Below are 20088 nucleotides of genomic sequence, written 5' to 3' on the forward strand. Positions count from 1 at the left end.
CGCTTATATGGGTCCGGAAATATAGACTAAATCGTCCGGTCACATATGAAATTCCCATATAAGCCGGAACTCAATTTTTTTTTTCAAAGGGGGAACCCATGAAATTTCAGAAATCGAATTCGTATTTTTGATGCCAAACATCTTAAAAATGCATGAAACGTCGAGATTTTATGTTAACTCGAAAATTTTTTTTTTATAAAGATCGACTTTTTGGGACTTTGCCGATTTCGCACCTTTTTTTTCAGTTCAATATTACCATGGCTGTTTTTTCTTTTTCAAAATTTTAGAACTCGAATAATGATTTATTTTCCTGTATATAGTTGTCATGTGATGTATAATAATAAAATGTAATATATGCATTTTAAAGTTTTTAATGAATATAAACAACGCACACATTCTCGTGATTCATGATTGAGAAAGGCACAATTGCACCGCTAGGTGGATTAAACTAGGTTTTTTCCTATTCAACTACCATGCACCTCCACGGCCAAACAAACTCGACGGGAGAACAATCATATGGTTTTCGGATTACCTGATGTTAGGGCTAGAACCCTTAATGGTTTGAATGTTGATTCGAGTTGGCAGGGATTCACAATAATCGACAATGTATCCCATATACCAATATACCGAATTTTTTCTATTCAACTACCATGCACCTCCACGGCCAAACAAGCTCGACGGGCAGAACAGTCATATGGTGTTCGGATTGCCTGATGCTAGGGCTGGAACCCTTAATGGTTTGAATGTTGATTCGAGTTGGCAGGGATTCACAATAACCGACAATGTGCCCTAGGTATCAATATACCGAATTTTTTCTATTCAACTACCATGCACCTCCACGGCCAAACAAGCTCGACGGGCAGAACAGTCATATGGTTTTCGAATTGCCTGATGTTAGGGCTAGAACCCTTAATGGTTTGAATGTTGATTCGTGTTGGCAGGGATTCACGATAACCGACAATGTGTCCTAAGTATACCGATTTTTTCTATTCAACTACCATGCACCTCCACGGCCAAACAAGCTCGACGGGCAGAACAGTCATATGGTTTTCGAATTGCCTGATGTTAGGGCTAGAACCCTTAATGGTTTGAATGTTGATTCGAGTTGGCAGGGATTCACAATAACCGACAATGTGCCCTAGGTATCAATATACCGAATTTTTTCTATTCAACTACCATGCACCTCCACGGCCAAACAAGCTCGACGGGCAGAACAGTCATATGGTTTTCGAATTGCCTAATGTTAGGGCTAGAACCCTTAATGGTTTGAATGTTGATTCGAGTTGGCAGGGATTCACAATAACCGACAATGTGCCCTAGGTATCAATATACCGAATTTTTTCTATTCAACTACCATGCACCTCCACGGCCAAACAAGCTCGACGGGCAGAACAGTCATATGGTGTTCGGATTGCCTGATGTTAGGGCTAGAACCCTTAATGGTTTGAATGTTGATTCGAGTTGGCAGGGATTCACAATAACCGACAATGTGCCCTAGGTATCAATATACCGAATTTTTTCTATTCAACTACCATGCACCTCCACGACCAAACAAGCTCGACGGGCAGAACAGTCATATGGTTTTCGAATTGCCTGATGTTAGGGCTAGAACCCTTAATGGTTTGAATGTTGATTCGAGTTGGCAGGGATTCACAATAATCGACAATGTGTCCCATATACCAATATACCGAATTTTTTCTATTCAACTACCATGCATCTCTACGGTCAAACAAACTCGACGGGCAGAACAATCATATGGTTTTCGGATTGTCTGATGTTAGGGCTAGAACCCTTAATGGTTTGAATGTTGATTCGAGTTGGCAGGGATTCACAATAACCGACAATGTATCCTAGGTATCAATATACCGATTTTTTTTCTATTCAACTACCATGCACCTCCACGGCCAAACAAGCTCGACGGGCAGAACAATCATATGGTTTTCGGATTGCCTGATGTTAGGGCTAGAACCCTTAATGGTTTGAATGTTGATTCGAGTTGGCAGGGATTCACAATAACCGACAATGTGCCCTAGGTATCAATATACCGATTTTTTTCTATTCAACTACCATGCACCTCCACGGCCAAACAAGCTCGACGGGCAGAACAATCATATGGTGTTCGGATTGCCTGATGCTAGGGCTGGAACCCTTAATTGTTTGAATGTTGATTCGAGTTGGCAGGGATTCACAATAACCGACAATGTGCCCTAGGTATCAATATACCGATTTTTTTCTATTCAACTACCATGCACCTCCACGGCCAAACAAACTCGACGGGCAGAACAATCATATGGTTTTCGGATTACCTGATGTTAGGGCTAGAACCCTTAATGGTTTGAATGTTGATTCAAGTTGGCAGGGATTCACAATAATCGACAATGTATCCTAGGTATCAATATACCGAATTTTTTCTATTCAACTACCATGCACCTCCACGGCCAAACAAGCTCGACGGGCAGAACAGTCATATGGTGTTCGGATTGCCTGATGCTAGGGCTGGAACCCTTAATGGTTTGAATGTTGATTCGAGTTGGCAGGGATTCACAATAACCGACAATGTGCCCTAGGTATCAATATACCGAATTTTTTCTATTCAACTACCATGCACCTCCACGGCCAAACAAGCTCGACGGGCAGAACAGTCATATGGTTTTCGGATTGCCTGATGTTAGGGCTAGAACCCTTAATGGTTTGAATGTTGATTCGAGTTGGCAGGGATTCACAATAACCGACAATGTGCCCTAGGTATCAATATACCGAATTTTTTCTATTCAACTACCATGCACCTCCACGGCCAAACAAGCTCGACGGGCAGAACAGTCATATGGTTTTCGGATTGCCTGATGTTAGGGCTAGAACCCTTAATGGTTTGAATGTTGATTCGAGCTGGCAGGGATTCACAATAATCGACAATGTGTCCCATATACCAATATACCGAATTTTTTCTATTCAACTACCATGCATCTCTACGGCCAAACAAACTCGACGGGCAGAACAATCATATGGTTTTCGGATTGTCTGATGTTAGGGCTAGAACCCTTAATGGTTTGAATGTTGATTCGAGTTGGCAGGGATTCATAATAACCGACAATGTATCCTAGGTATCAATATACCGATTTTTTTCTATTCAACTACCATGCACCTCCACGGCCAAACAAGCTCGACGGGCAGAACAATCATATGGTTTTCGGATTGCCTGATGTTAGGGCTAGAACCCTTAATGGTTTGAATGTTGATTCGAGTTGGCAGGAATTCACAATAACCGACAATGTGCCCTAGGTATCAATATACCGATTTTTTTCTATTCAACTACCATGCACCTCCACGGCCAAACAAACTCGACGGGCAGAACAATCATATGGTTTTCGGATTACCTGATGTTAGGGCTAGAACCCTTAATGGTTTGAATGTTGATTCGAGTTGGCAGGGATTCACAATAATTGACAATGTATCCTAGGTATCAATATACCGAATTTTTTCTATTCAACTACCATGCACCTCCACGGCCAAACAAGCTCGACGGGCAGAACAGTCATATGTTGTTCGGATTGCCTGATGCTAGGGCTGGAACCCTTAATGGTTTGAATGTTGATACGAGTTGGCAGGGATTCACAATAACCGACAATGTGCCCTAGGTATCAATATACCGAATTTTTTCTATTCAACTACCATGCACCTCCACGGCCAAACAAGCTCGACGGGCAGAACAGTCATATGGTTTTCGGATTGCCTGATGTTAGGGCTAGAACCCTTAATGGTTTGAATGTTGATTCGAGTTGGTAGGGATTCACAATAACCGACAATGTGCCCTAGGTATCAATATACCGAATTTTTTCTATTCAACTACCATGCACCTCCACGGCCAAACAAGCTCGACGGGCAGAACAATCATATGGTTTTCGGATTGCCTGATGTTAGCGCTAGAATCCTTAATGGTTTGAATGTTGATTCGAGTTGGCAGGGATTCACAATAACCGACAATGTGCCCTAGGTATCAATATACCGAATTTTTTCTATTCAACTATCATGCACCTCCACGGCCAAACAAGCTCGACGGGCAGAACAGTCATATGGTTTTCGGATTGCCTGATGTTAGGGCTAGAACCCTTAATGGTTTGAATGTTGATTCGAGCTGGCAGGGATTCACAATAATCGACAATGTGTCCCATATACCAATATACCGAATTTTTTCTATTCAACTACCATGCATCTCTACGGCCAAACAAACTCGACGGGCAGAACAATCATATGGTTTTCGGATTGTCTGATGTTAGGGCTAGAACCCTTAATGGTTTGAATGTTGATTCGAGTTGGCAGGGATTCACAATAACCGACAATGTGCCCTAGGTATCAATATACCGAATTTTTTCTATTCAACTACCATGCACCTCCACGGCCAAACAAGCTCGACGGGCAGAACAGTCATATGGTTTTCGGATTGCCTGATGTTAGGGCTAGAACCCTTAATGGTTTGAATGTTGATTCGATCTGGCAGGGATTCACAATAATCGACAATGTGTCCCATATACCAATATACCGAATTTTTTCTATTCAACTACCATGCATCTCTACGGCCAAACAAACTCGACGGGCAGAACAATCATATGGTTTTCGGATTGTCTGATGTTAGGGCTAGAACCCTTAATGGTTTGAATGTTGATTCGAGTTGGCAGGGATTCACAATAACCGACAATGTATCCTAGGTATCAATATACCGATTTTTTTCTATTCAACTACCATGCACCTCCACGGCCAAACAAGCTCGACGGGCAGAACAATCATATGGTTTTCGGATTTCCTGATGTTAGGGCTAGAACCCTTAATGGTTTGAATGTTGATTCGAGTTGGCAGGAATTCACAATAACCGACAATGTGCCCTAGGTATCAATATACCGATTTTTTTCTATTCAACTACCATGCACCTCCACGGCCAAACAAACTCGACGGGCAGAACAATCATATGGTTTTCGGATTACCTGATGTTAGGGCTAGAACCCTTAATGGTTTGAATGTTGATTCGAGTTGGCAGGGATTCACAATAATTGACAATGTATCCTAGGTATCAATATACCGAATTTTTTCTATTCAACTACCATGCACCTCCACGGCCAAACAAGCTCGACGGGCAGAACAGTCATATGTTGTTCGGATTGCCTGATGCTAGGGCTGGAACCCTTAATGGTTTGAATGTTGATACGAGTTGGCAGGGATTCACAATAACCGACAATGTGCCCTAGGTATCAATATACCGAATTTTTTCTATTCAACTACCATGCACCTCCACGGCCAAACAAGCTCGACGGGCAGAACAGTCATATGGTTTTCGGATTGCCTGATGTTAGGGCTAGAACCCTTAATGGTTTGAATGTTGATTCGAGTTGGTAGGGATTCACAATAACCGACAATGTGCCCTAGGTATCAATATACCGAATTTTTTCTATTCAACTACCATGCACCTCCACGGCCAAACAAGCTCGACGGGCAGAACAATCATATGGTTTTCGGATTGCCTGATGTTAGCGCTAGAATCCTTAATGGTTTGAATGTTGATTCGAGTTGGCAGGGATTCACAATAACCGACAATGTGCCCTAGGTATCAATATACCGAATTTTTTCTATTCAACTACCATGCACCTCCACGGCCAAACAAGCTCGACGGGCAGAACAGTCATATGGTTTTCGGATTGCCTGATGTTAGGGCTAGAACCCTTAATGGTTTGAATGTTGATTCGAGTTGGCAGGGATTCACAATAACCGACAATGTGCCCTAGGTATCAATATACCGAATTTTTTCTATTCAACTACCATGCACCTCCACGACCAAACTGTGGTGACCACCCAATACTACAACCCTGTCTGAACAGCTGGCTGGTTCAGCTTTCAGAGATAAAGAATTGAATAGACAGTTTTACATCGACTATCGTACTGTGTACACCTTGCAGTTTTTATTAAAATTATATATCACCTTCCCTCACGATAGTTAGATATATCAGTGGCGACGAAGATTAAATCGCAGTTTTTCGCGTGAAAAGTTGTTTTCGGCAGTGTTTCTATTCCTGGAGTTAAGTTTTCCAGAGGTACCGAAAGTGTTTGGAGGTTTCCCGGCGTTTTGTTAGCTGGAAGTGAGTGCAGTTCCTAAGAACATATTAGAAGGAAAAGTGTAACCCCGCCAAGTGTTTTCAACGGCTACATTTAATTTATTCCGTTGCTGGCGGTGTGGAAGTGTCTAAGCGGAGAATTACGGTGTTTTCTTCTGGTTTTTCTGGCAGATATCAACGTTTGGATCCTTGTGAAGGAAAAAAGTTTTCTGCGAATCCCGCGCAAGAGATTTTTCATCTGGTTTGTTTTGCCGTAGGTTTGGTAAACGATCACGTAAGTTTTTGCACATTTTGTTTTCAGAACTAATGTTTGAGTGCATGTTTAAGTGTAATTTAAAGGCATTTTTCTTGTTTAGCACACAAAAGAAATTGCGCTTCATTTTGTTTTAACAGTGATTTTGTCTACCAGAAAACCATTTTTGTTCTGGTTTTGTTTTACGTACTACTACCAGCATACGTGCAGCACCAGAATTTGCTTGCAACATACGTTAGTTGCGCAACGACAAAAATTCTTTCGTTAGCGACCGTGGTTCACCGTTTGGTTCTGCAATATTTACTTATGCTCTAGCTTATGCTTGTTGCTGCTCATGCCGTTCTCGCACAAAACAGACTTGTAAAGTTTATTGTTTATCGCGTGTTTATTCTGCAGAACAACTTGTTTGTTTGGGTAGTAGTCGAATTTAGTTTGTTTTGATTCGATCTTCCCGCATGCACTGTAAAAAAAAATATTTCAGTTTTGTGCATTTAAAAGAAAAATTAAACTATTTTTTTATATTTGTTTCTTTTTCACTATTTTGTTTATATCTCACTATGTCAAGTATGCCGTTGGTGAATCAAATTGAACCGTTCATTCCCGGAACGATTCCGTTTGCGCAGTTTCTGGAGCAACTGGATTGGGTGTTTGCGCATCATAAAGTGACCAGTGAGGAAGATCAAAAAGTGTCGTTTTTGGCTACTTGCAGTAGAGAAGTGTACAGTGAGCTGAAGCTTCTTTTTCCCGGAAGGGATTTAAAGACCGTGTCTTTCAAGGAGATTACGGGCGCTCTCAGGAAGCGGTATGATAAAACGGAAAGTGATTTGATTCAACGTTACAAGTTTTACCAACGTGTCCAAGGTCCGAGTGAGAGCGCGGAAGATTTTATACTCGCTGTCAAGCTCCAGGCAGAGATGTGTCATTTCGGAGAGTTTAAGGACATGGCGATTCGCGATAAATTGGTTTGCGGTATTAGCGACAAGGACTTGCAGCAGCGTTTATTCGATGAAGAGGATTTAACGCTGGCTAAAGCGGAGAAACTCATCGTAAACAGAGAATTAGCAGGAGCGAGAGCTAAACTGATCTCTGGCAATTCCAATCGTGTAAGCGTTTTGAACAGATTAGGAAGGCGTGACAGCTTCGAAGTTTCCCGAGATCGCTCACGGGGAAGAAGTCGAGAGCCGGCTAGAAAGAGAAGCAGAAGCCGTTCTGATTCATTTGATCGCAGGAACCGTTCTTCACCCAGGACAAAGACCTTGTTTTGCAACTTCTGTCGTAGAAAAGGTCACACGCGTCGTTTTTGTTATGACTTGAAGAACAAGAGTAAGACGGTCAAGTTTGTCGATTCTCCTGCAGAAAAGCCCAAGATGACTGAGTATCAGAAAAGTTTGAGACGTCGTTTAAACAGATCTGTTTCGGATGACGAGATGGATTGTATGCTAATCTCATCGATCAACAGAATTAACGAACCATGTTTTCGCAATGTTTATGTTGACGGTTTGAGGTTGAGAATGGAAGTTGATTGTGGCGCTGCAGTTTCCGTAATCAGTTTGGAGATGTACGAGGGAGATTTCGATCATATTCCGCTACAAAGATGCGACAAGAAGTTAGCAGTGATCAATGGAAGCCGTTTGAAGGTTGAAGGACAGATTGAGGTTAAGGTCGAGCTGAATGGACGCACAAAGACTGTTGACCTAATTGTTTTGCGAAACGGCAGCGGTTTCACTCCATTACTGGGACGAGATTGGTTGGATGTGTTTGTTCCAGATTGGAGGAAGGCTTTCGGAAACAATATTAATATTGTCGGTTTCACCAGATCAGATCGTTGCAGAGATACAAAGTAAGTTTGCCAATGTTTTTGATAAGTCTTTATCAACGCCAATAAATGGGTTTGAGGCTGATCTAGTTCTAAAAGAGCATACGCCGATATTTAAACGTGCTTATGACGTTCCTTTCAGGTTAAAGGACAAAGTTTTGGAACATTTAGATAGTTTAGAAAAAGATGGCGTCATAACGCGAATATATGCAAGTGAATGGGCATCTCCGGTAATAGTTGTGGTGAAAAAAGACGGTGGTATTAGGATGGTCATTGATTGTAAAGTTTCCATCAATAAAGTTTTGATTCCCGATACTTACCCTCTCCCACTAACACAAGATTTGTTTGCCTCATTGGCTGGTGCCAAAGTTTTTTGTTCTTTAGATCTGGCCGGTGCGTACACACAATTATTATTGTCAAGACGATCTAGAAAAATAATGGTGATTAATACAATCAAAGGTTTGTTTACTTATAATCGTTTGCCACAAGGTGCTTCTTCTAGTGCAGCTATATTTCAACGGATCATGGATCAAGTTTTGAAAGGTATCGATGGAGTTTGCTGTTATTTAGATGATGTTTTAATAGCAGGCAAGCACAAAGCCGACTGTGAACGAAAGCTTAATTTGGTTTTGGAGCGTTTGTCTAAAGTTAACATTAAAGTTAATTTGCAAAAATGCAAGTGGTTTGTTTCAAGTTTGCCATTTCTGGGTCATGTTTTGAGTGACAGAGGTTTGTTACCATCTCCGGAAAAGGTCGAGACAATTCGGAAAGCCAAGGTTCCAAATAACGTTTCTGAACTGAAGGCATTTTTGGGTTTAGTTAACTACTACGGTAAATTTCTGCCCAATCTGTCCGCCCGCCTTTACTGTTTGTATCATCTACTCAGAAAAGATGTCAAGTTTGTCTGGAACTCTGAATGTAGCAGAGTTTTTCAAGACTGTAAGCAAGCTTTGTTGAGCCCAAAGCTTTTAGAGTTTTATGATCCTAGTATGCCCGTTGTCGTTATAACGGATGCTAGCAGCTATGGTTTAGGAGGAGTAATCGCACACCAAATCAAAGGAGAAGAGAGACCAATAAGTTTTACCTCCTTCAGTTTAACGAATGCCCAAAAATCCTACCCAATTTTGCACTTGGAAGCTTTAGCAGTTGTGAGCACCATTAAAAAGTTTCACAAATTTCTGTTTGGCAAGAAGTTTACTGTGTATACTGACCACAAGCCTTTGATTGGTATTTTTGGCAAAGAAGACAAGAATACGTTGTTTGTGACACGTCTGCAGCGATATGTACTTGAACTAAATATCTATGATTTTGACATTGTTTACAGACCGTCAACGAAAATGGGCAATGCAGATTTTTGCTCACGATTTCCTCTGCCTGAAAATGTACCAGCTTCTTTACAAAGAGAATTCATCAAAAGTATAAATGTTTCCGATGACTTCCCGGTGGATCATGTTTTGATTGCAAATGAAGCAAAAAAAGACAAGTTTTTGCAACAGATAGTTTATTACATGAAACATGGTTGGCCACAGAAGATGGATCGTAAGTTGTTAGATGTTTACGCACAATACTAGGATTTGGAAGTAATAGAAGGGTGTTTGTTGTATCAGGATCGTGTCGTTATACCTGCAAGTTTACAAAAGCAGATGCTGAAGCTCTTACACAACAACCATTCCGGAATAACTAAGATCAAGCAGATGGCAAGAAAGGTAGTTTATTGGTATGGCATGAATAGTGACATAGAGAATTTTGTCAAATCATGCAGCGTGTGTTGCCAAATGAATGCTGTCTCTAAGCCAGTTCCTCACTCTAACTGGATTCCTACAACAAAACCGTTTAGTCGCATTCATGCGGATTTTTTTCATTTCGACAAGAAAACCTTCCTGGTGATTGTTGACAGTTTTTCAAAATGGCTTGAAGTAGAGTACATGAAATTTGGTACTGAAGCCAGGAGGGTAAAGTCAAAGTTTATCAGCGTTTTTGCGAGGTTTGGGTTACCGGACGTAATTGTTACGGACGGTGGGCCTCCATTTAATTCTAAAGAATTAATTGATTTCTTTCAGAAGCACAGCATACAAGTGATGAAAAGTCCACCATATAACCTATCAAGTCATGGACAAGCTGAGCGTATGGTAAGATTGGTGAAAGAAGGTTTGAAGAAATTTTTGTTGGATCCGGAAATGGCAGGATCGAGTACGGAAGACTTAGTTTCGTACTTTTTGTTTAGTTACAGGAACACATGTTTGGAAGATGGTTCGTTTCCGTCCAATAGGCTGTTTAGTTTTAAGCCTAAGACGTTGTTGGATTTAATCCACCCTAGAAATAGTTTTAGGAATAATATGACGAAGCAGAAAGTTGTGAATATGCCTGTACATAACGATGACACCAAAGTACAACATCGAACCCGGGACTGGATTGACTCTTTGCGCCCAGGGGATTTAATTTATTATAAAAACTTTAGAACAACCGATATTAGACGATGGCTTGAAGCTAAATTTTTAAGACGTATTTCTCTAAATACATTTCAGGTTTCCGTTGGAGGTCGGGTGTACCTGGCGCACCGCAATCAGCTTAAATTATTTGGCACTCGCAAGAAGGGCCGAGCTTTAATTTTTGCGAGCAGCCCAACACGAAAAAGAAGGGGGGATGATCAGCAAGAGGACATTGACGACGAAGCTAGCGATTTTTATGGTTTCGCAGCAGATTCATTCATTTATAGAGGTTCACCTAACGATCAACCAATGGTTTGTGATTCGGACGATGGTGATTCGGAGAGAAATAGTTTACCGCCTGGCAACAGGGTAGTGGACCCCCAGGAAGGCACGTCTGCGCTACAGTGTACGAATCCATCAGCGAGTTTAAGCCGTGAACCTATTTGTTTGCGTCGTTCGAATAGGACGAAGCGTCGTCTAGAAGATCCTGATTTCGTTTACTTCATTAAAAAATAGAAAATATTAGTTTTGCGGCAGTAAAGTTTTGTCGTTTTCTGAATCGTAACGGTAGTTAAGTTTTTCCGTGAATTAAATTATATATATGGCAGTGAAGTTTCGCCATTATCGATGTACAATAATTTGGACTAAAGGGGGAAGAACTGTGGTGACCACCCAGTACTACAACCCTGTCTGAACATCTGGCTGGTTCAGCTTTCAGAGATAACGAATTGAATAGACAGTTTTACATCGACTATCGTACTGTGTACACCTTGCAGTTTTTATTAAAATTATATATCACCTTCCCTCACGATAGTTAGATATATCACAAACAAGCTCGACGGGCAGAACAGTCATATGGTTTTCGGATTGCCTGATGTTAGGGCTAGAACCCTTAATGGTTTGAATGTTGATTCGAGTTGGCAGGGATTCACAATAATCGACAATGTGTCCCATATACCAATATACCGATTTTTTTCTATTCAACTACCATGCATCTCTACGGCCAAACAAACTCGACGGGCAGAACAATCATATGGTTTTCGGATTGTCTGATGTTAGGGCTAGAACCCTTAATGGTTTGAATGTTGATTCGAGTTGGCAGGGATTCACAATAACCGACAATGTATCCTAGGTATCAATATACCGATTTTTTTTTTCTATTCAACTACCATGCACCTCCACGGCCAAACAAGCTCGACGGGCAGAACAATCATATGGTTTTCGGATTGCCTGATGCTAGGGCTAGAACCCTTAATGGTTTGAATGTTGATTCGAGTTGGCAGGGATTCACAATAACCGACAATGTGCCCTAGGTATCAAAATACCGATTTTTTTCTATTCAACTACCATGCACCTCCACGGCCAAACAAGCTCGACGGGCAGAACAGTCATATGGTGTTCGGATTGCCTGATGCTAGGGCTGGAACCCTTAATGGTTTGAATGTTGATTCGAGTTGGCAGGGATTCACAATAACCGACAATGTGCCCTAGGTATCAATATACCGAATTTTTTCTATTCAACTACCATGCACCTCTACGGCCAAACAAACTCGACGGGCAGAACAATCATATAGTTTTCGGATTGTCTGGTGTTAGGGCTAGAACCCTTAATGGTTTGAATGTTGATTCGAGTTGGCAGGGATTCACAATAACCGACAATGTGCCCTAGGTATCAATATACCGAATTTTTTCTATTCAACTACCATGCACCTCCACGGCCAAACAAGCTCGACGGGCAGAACAGTCATATGGTTTTCGGATTGCCTGATGTTAGGGCTAGAACCCTTAATGGTTTGAATGTTGATTCGAGTTGGCAGGGATTCACAATAACCGACAATGTGCCCTAGGTATCAATATACCGAATTTTTTCTATTCAACTACCATGCACCTCCACGACCAAACAAGCTCGACGGGCAGAACAGTCATATGGTTTTCGGATTGCCTGATGTTAGGGCTAGAACCCTTAATGGTTTGAATGTTGATTCGAGTTGGCAGGGATTCACAATAACCGACAATGTGCCCTAGGTATCAATATACCGAATTTTTTCTATTCAACTACCATGCACCTCCACGGCCAAACAAGCTCGACGGGCAGAACAATCATATAATTTTCGGATTGCCTGATGTTAGGGCTAGAACCCTTAATGGTTTGATTGATTATTCCAGTTGGCAGGGATTCACAACAATCGACAATGTATTCTATATACCAGTATTCACAAGTGGACCTTCACTGCCAATAAAGTCTCCATTACCATAAAAAGCGCATAATGCACCCCCACCACCAATAAAGTGCAACGAGGGAATAAAATAGATAGTTTTCGGCTTGTCTGAGGCTCATGTTAGAACTTCTAGTAGTTTGTGAACTGGTAGGGGAATTCACGGTTTTCACTACTCGCCACCGGTGGCGCTGTGAGCACATAGTTCTGGTACACTGAGCGAAATCGCTACATTCATATTATATGATATTCATATAATTCAGCGCTATTGGAATTTCCAATGATTGCGACATTAGACTCTTAATGGAATATCAAACTTATATGGTTATCATGTTGAAAGTTGCATTCCTCTCAAATTCAATTCTATCAGATTTCCATATAACATTTAAATTCCAGTGTCAGACCCAAATCTATCAGCGCACTATATAATAACTATCTGATAACTATCATATTAAAAACATTAGGTGGTCCAATGAAATATATGTGACACTATGTTAAATGTATATGAAATGTTTAACGTGTTAAAGCATATGATGGTTTATTAAATTTATTAGAAATATTACTTATTTGGATAGAAAGCTTTTTCCGCGTAATAATTATATGAATCTCCAATGATTGTGTTCGGATGTGCTCCAAAATTATGGTGTTCATAGTATTCCGATGAGACGATTATTTTTCGTAATGAAAATAATACAGCCATTATTTGCCTTGTAATGAAAGAACTATAATCTAAATAAAATAAAACGATAAAACATTTAATCACAGAGAACAGACATCCATGATCGAACAAAAATATTTAAAAAACGTGTCTAAACATTTGAATTAATATACGATAAATACTAGCGCCGCCACACCAACCTATCCCAACTATCCGCCAAAACCATTCAGGAACCGGTTCGAAATCCTGAATGGATTCAGTATGGAATCTTGCTCAAAGAAAACAACCGATTCCGACTCTATCGATTGATGCATTTGAGCTAGAATTCATGCTGGAAACCCGAACCGGTTACGGACTAGTTTGACTGGGTAGAGGAATAACCGCTGTCAATTCTGTCGTACTCAGCCACAAAAAACATAATGACAGTAGCGCACCTGGTTTGGATATCTCAACTACCTTCGAAACCGTTAGAAATTTTACACAAGTTGAATGCTGTAGATGGACGTCTGTTCTCTGTGATTTAAGGTTGCACAGAGAAAGCGCAAAATTCGCAAACGAAAAAAGCATTTTTTTTCCACACCGTATGTCAGATCTTCAAAAAAAATCAATCAGCGTATGTAGAATGTTGTTACAGTACTGCTGATTGATTTTTATGAAGATCTGACATACGGTGTGGAAAAAAACTGCTTTTTTCGTTTGCGAATTTTGCGCTTTCTCTGTGCAACCTTAATGTTTGATAATTCTGAACATATTTGTATATTATTATTAAGGTGCCAATGATGAGGTAAAACTTTTGATTGAAGGATTTTGATTTTGCAATTTTTTGAGGCTCTAAAGCTTTTGTGGATTACTCGTGTTGAAAATTCAACAATTAGGTACAGAACAATAGATTACGATTGTCGCTTGTAATGCCGTTTGTCTATCTCTTTCATTCTTGCAGAGCGCTCATTAGTTTGACAGTTATATACCATGGTATATAACCGTCAACGTAATGGACGCGCTACAAGAGTGTGAGTGAAAATGGTACTACAAGCGACAATTCTAATCTATAGTGTTCTGTTTCTACTATTCAAAGTGATAATTTTTTGGCATCCTAATATCTGAACGGAAATAATTTTGTCTTTTCTGAACTCTGCTAAATCAAATGGTAGTTGGCTCCACATATCATATGAGAAATATAAGCCAACACCTCTAGTTCATTCACAAGAGTTTTCCAGTTTCCATAGTATGAAAAATCAGTTCTATAATTGAACACAGAAAATTTTAAAACTAAAATTAACTCTCCCCAGCAGCAGTTTTAGAGGGTGTTCTTTTTAGTATGTATCTGTGCTGCTCTATTTATTTAAAATACTAAACGTGTTTAGCATTAGGTAGCAAATATAACAGCGGTGTACTTCAATTGAAATGAAGACGGGCATAGCGAAGTTGGAAAATGCCTTGTACGCAGCTCTCCTGGGTTCGATTCCCAACCCCGCACGTAGGATTAGAGATTTTTCCAAAAAGAAATTTCTCCAGCTCGAAAAGAGGCGATTTACCCTAAGGTTAGTGATGTCTGATTTTTGCAAATAACCGATTATCCATTAATCGAGTAATTTTTGAGAGCTTGATTAATGCATTCGATTAATCGACCAAGATAATCGATTAAAATCAATAATCGATTACTTAGTAAATCTTAGTTTGGCGACCAAAAAAAAAGGTCACTGGACACGTTTTGAAAAATTTGGAGAAGCCTTGTCATATTTCTTGTTCTCTGACTTTCATTTTCAACGCACACCCTTCATAAATTATGCTCTCGATTAATTTATAGCAGCTACTCGATTTGCTCGATTATACCGAAAGCTTGTAATCGATTATTGATTTTTCTATTATTTTAGAAATTAATCGATTATTTGCGAAATTAATCGATTATTTGCGAGTAAAAAAAGACATCAGTAGCGTCTGGCTCAAATGACACGTTTAACGTTGAAAAAATCGATTAGTTCAAAAGTATAGCACAGAAAATGGTATTGTACTTGACGGCGCCGATGGTTGAATGGTAAGTGAGACCGCCTTCTCACCTCAGTTGGTCTGGGCACAGAGAACAGACGTCCACCTTCAGCATTCAACTTGTGTAAAAATCTCTAACAGTTTCGAAGGTAGTTGGGATATCCAAACCAGGTGCGCTACTGTCGTCATGTTTTTTTTGGCTGAGTTCGACTGAATTGACAGCGGTTATTCCTCAACCCAGTCAAACTAGTCCGGAACCGGTTCGGTCTTCCAGTATGAATTCCAGCTGAAATGCATGAACCGATAGAGTCGGAATCGGTTGTTTTCTTTGAGCAAGATTCCATACTGAATCCATTCAGGATTTCGAACTGGTTCCGGAATGGATTTGGGACAGGTTGGTTTGGCGGCGCTAGTGTTTATCGTATATTAATTCAAATGTTTACACAAGTTTTTTAAATATTTTTGTGCGATCATGGATGTCTGTTCTCTGCGATCTGGGTTCAATTTCAGCCGAGGGTGAGCTTTTTCTGAGAAGGAAAAAATCTGATGGGTACGATATCTAGTCCAGATAGTGGAGTCACCGCCTAGTACCGGAAATAGATCGAAGGAAAATAACTAGAATATGAAGAATGGTATTGTACTTCATTTTAGGATTTTGTTACTGTTAAAGGACCATCAATAAATTATGTTTTAAGAGGGAGGGCTTAAATAAGCAAATATTATAAAATAACAGTATAGTCCATCTCTGCATTTCTCATTCTTTTTAACGCCAATATGGCACAAAAAGTTACTAGTACACTGTGAATTTCGTCGTACGTAATGGCAGTTCTCATTGCACTACAATAATTTTTTAATTCATTATCTTTCCAGTATGGGAATACTACATGACATCGTTCTAATGATTGTGTTATAATACCGACATGAGACATCGAGAATTGTGTAGTCTGACCAGTTCATTAACAGACACAGTTTACAGGAAACAAAGAAAAAAACGAAAAAAAATCGCTTTCCAAAATGCTGTAAATCTCTTTTGCCTACGTGTATTTGGAATAATTTCACTAACACAACTGGGGATGATTGTGCTAGTTTAAAGCAGTAATGCTAAAATGCAGATGATGCAAAAACAAATTACACAGTTAAACTCCCGAAATAATATGCATGGTAAACACTGAGTTTCAACTGTTATTTTGTCCATCCATTGATTCTTACGTTCCATGGGTCCGGCAGCATACTTAATGTTTCAGACTAAATGCCAACCCATTAGGAGATGATAATTTTACCCACTTTTCTCTTCCCCAGTAAAGTTCAGTCGGAAATGAGCTGGAATACTGACTGGTTCTTGTCTTGATACATATAAGGAGAGTGGCGACAACTCTTAAAAATGGAACAATGATTATTTGTCAGTGTCATTCCAAACTGGTCAAATCCATGTATTTTGAGAAGTCGTTTGTTTGTCTGGATTATCACTCACAGATAATCATGACTGTTGTATTCATTCTTCTTACACACACTCTGCTTCTAGTTATATCCAGCCAGCATTCCGGTTCGTTTTCCGGCTGAACTTAAGTGGGTCTACTTCGTGAACGTGTTTGACATTTCATACTACGGCGCACGCTAATCGTAGCATAATTGTTTATTGAGATTTAAAACCTTTTTCATCTACAAATGGCGTTTCATTTATGTCCTTTATGATTCGTATGGGATTTACTGGAGCAGACTATATTGCGATGAATAATATTTGGTTATAGCAAATTGAAACATATGAGAACAGGATAGAAAGCTAGAACGAGAGGTAGCATATTTTTACTGAAGACTATATAGTCTCCCATCATGAGATTAGTCGATAGTGAATTTTGATAGATTAAAATTCATTCATGAATTATATCACACGCTCTTGAAAAAAAAACTATATTTTTCATCTCACCCTGGTCGTGCCCTGTCCACCACTCTTCCTTTTTTCCGATTGCCATTTTGGCGAACAAATTATAGGTTATCTGGAATTATCACTTGCCCACGATATCCCAGAAGCTTCCATTCGGGTCATTGAGCCATATGCCGTTTTTGATTTTTTCCGGTCTAGCTGACGATAAAGTTAGGTAATCGACCTTTTCAACCTTTTTGTACGCAAATAGACGAATAAAAATAGTTTTATTAAATTGAATTATCACGACCACACCTTCCATTAATCTACCTTGATCCCTATTCTTTTGCAGGGATAACTGTCAAAAATGCTAACCCATATGGCTAAATTCACTGTCATGTAGGACGGATAGTGTCAAACGAAGACGTGTTTACATATTTTTAGTAAATCAATTAAAACCATTCTGAGGTGTTAAAGGTTGAACTTATATATTGTTATATTAAGGAAAATGAGCTCTATCGGTTTATGAAATAAAAGGAATTTTATTCTTCATTTAATGGCTCAAATGGCAGGATATCAACGATAATATTTATCGTTCTATGTTCGAACAATCAACTTTATAATGCATGTGTAAACATTTGATCGAATATACATCAAAACCAGGGATGTAATGCACCTCAGAGCAAACAAAGAGAAAAATAAAAAAACGCTCTTGGCACTTTTCATGTGAACCACCGCTCTTCTCTTTCACAATAATCCTCTTCACTCCGATGTGTGTTGCTCCCATACGTGCATTCTACTCCATGGCTGCACACCTCAAAGAGCAGAAATAAATGTGAATCTTGGTCCCACGCGCACGGAAGCAGAGAAGACAATAAAAAAAAAACCTGTTTTAATCCATCTAGCGGTGCAATTGTGCCTTTCTCATTTCTCTAAACTATGGCACGGAGGCCGAACTCGACGAACTGAGTCGAATGGGATATGACACTCGGCCCTCCGGGCCGGGATTAGGTTGACGTTTTTCAGAGTGAATGCAAAACCTTTCTATATGAGAAAGGCAAAAATGTGCCAAAATCCAAAAAAGTGAATCGTAGTCAAATTTTTTTTTCGAGTTTGCATCAAATCTCGACGATTCATGCATCTTGAACACATTTAGCATCAAAAATAAAAATTCTATTTTTAATTTTTCCTATAGTTTATATGAGAAATTTCTGTGTGACCGCACTCTGAAACCAGTAATTCCGGAACCAGAATTCCGATCGATCCAAAATTCAATAGCAGCCGATGGAAAGGTTGCACCATTCATTTGAGACTAAGTTTGGGCAAATCGGTCCAGCCATCTCTGAGAAAAATGAGTGAAATTATTTGACACATACGCACATACACACACACATACACACACATACACACATACACACACATACAGACTTTTTCCGATCTCGACGAACTGAGTCGAATGGGATATGACACTCGGCCCTCCGGGCCGGGATTAGGTTGACGTTTTTCAGAGTGATTGCATAACCTTTCTATATAAGAAAGGCAAAAATGTGCCAAAATCCAAAAAAGTGAATCGTAGTCAAATTTTTTTTTCGAGTTTGCATCAAATCTCGACGTTTCATGCACCTTGAACACATTTAGCATCAAAAATAAAAATTCTATTTTTAATTTTTCCTATAGTTTATATGAGAAATTTCTGTGTGACCGCACTCTGAAACCCGTAATTCCGGAACCAGAATTCCGATCGATCCAAAATTCAATAGCAGCCGATGGAAAGGTTGCACCTTTCATTTGAGACTAAGTTTGGGCAAATCGGTCCAGCCATCTCTGAGAAAAATGAGTGAAATTATTTGACACATACGCACATACATACACACACACATACACACACATACATACATACACACACACATACAGACTTTTTCCGATCTCGACGAACTGAGTCGAATGGGATATGACACTCGGCCCTCCGGGCCGGGATTAGGTTGACGTTTTTCAGAGTGATTGCATAACCTTTCTATATGAGAAAGGCAAAAACATTTTAAAAACGATCTTCCGATCAAACTTTATCTGAATTGTAGTTTGATTCGCCTTCCTACCTGTTTGCCAGTGAGGGGACTATTTGAACGAAATTGTGCAGCTCTTGGTGCACAGATCTTTCTCTTTTTCTCGTTTTCAGATCTCTCTTTGTGCGATTGCTCTGCACATCGCAGTGTTTTTGAACTGCTCTATTTTTCATCGGTGTATTTCGCTCTTTGTGGCACATTGTGTGAGCAAATAACAAGCCTGGTCAAAATATTTGCGCCGCCATGCCAGCCTTTCCCTAGGACCGTTTGCCGGCCGTTTTGAAATTTCTATACGATCAGCTATAAATTCAGTCACACTCACCTACTAATCGACATAGCATCAGTTGCGCACTAGGTGGTGATACCTTTGAATAGGCCTTTATTTTTAAACAAGTTAAATGCTCTTTGTTGGCTGGTAAGAATAGAACACGAACTCGTGTTATTCGACACCATTATCTGATGGTATGAAATCAGAAGAAGGAAAACTTTAATATGTTATTCTAATCATATTCATATTGGCGGCGCAGAACTCAAACTTATTGGATATCACTGACGTTTAACATGAACTTTGAGTAACATTTATATGTGTTCATATAAATTCTACACATCAAATTGATGTACGATTCATATGACAAATCATATGAGTATAAAAGATATTTTCATTTCAGTTAAGATGAAGTTCAAATGAATTTCAAAACACCCAACGAA

The 20088-nt window shown here is 39.7% G+C and overlaps 1 protein-coding gene across 1 annotated transcript; it reads left to right on the forward strand.

Annotated features, from left to right (window-relative positions):
* The first annotated feature begins 6908 nt into the window (after positions 1-6908).
* On the forward strand, positions 6909-8195 carry LOC131680076 (uncharacterized). The gene is made up of 2 exons (XM_058960798.1): positions 6909-7454; positions 7668-8195. Exons 1-2 carry the CDS (start codon positions 6909-6911, stop codon positions 8193-8195), a joined length of 1074 nt encoding a protein of 357 aa, XP_058816781.1.
* Positions 8196-20088: the final 11893 nt, after the last annotated feature.

This window comes from Topomyia yanbarensis, chromosome 2 (assembly GCF_030247195.1).
Source record: "Topomyia yanbarensis strain Yona2022 chromosome 2, ASM3024719v1, whole genome shotgun sequence".
NCBI classification, from domain to species: Eukaryota; Metazoa; Arthropoda; class Insecta; order Diptera; family Culicidae; genus Topomyia; species Topomyia yanbarensis.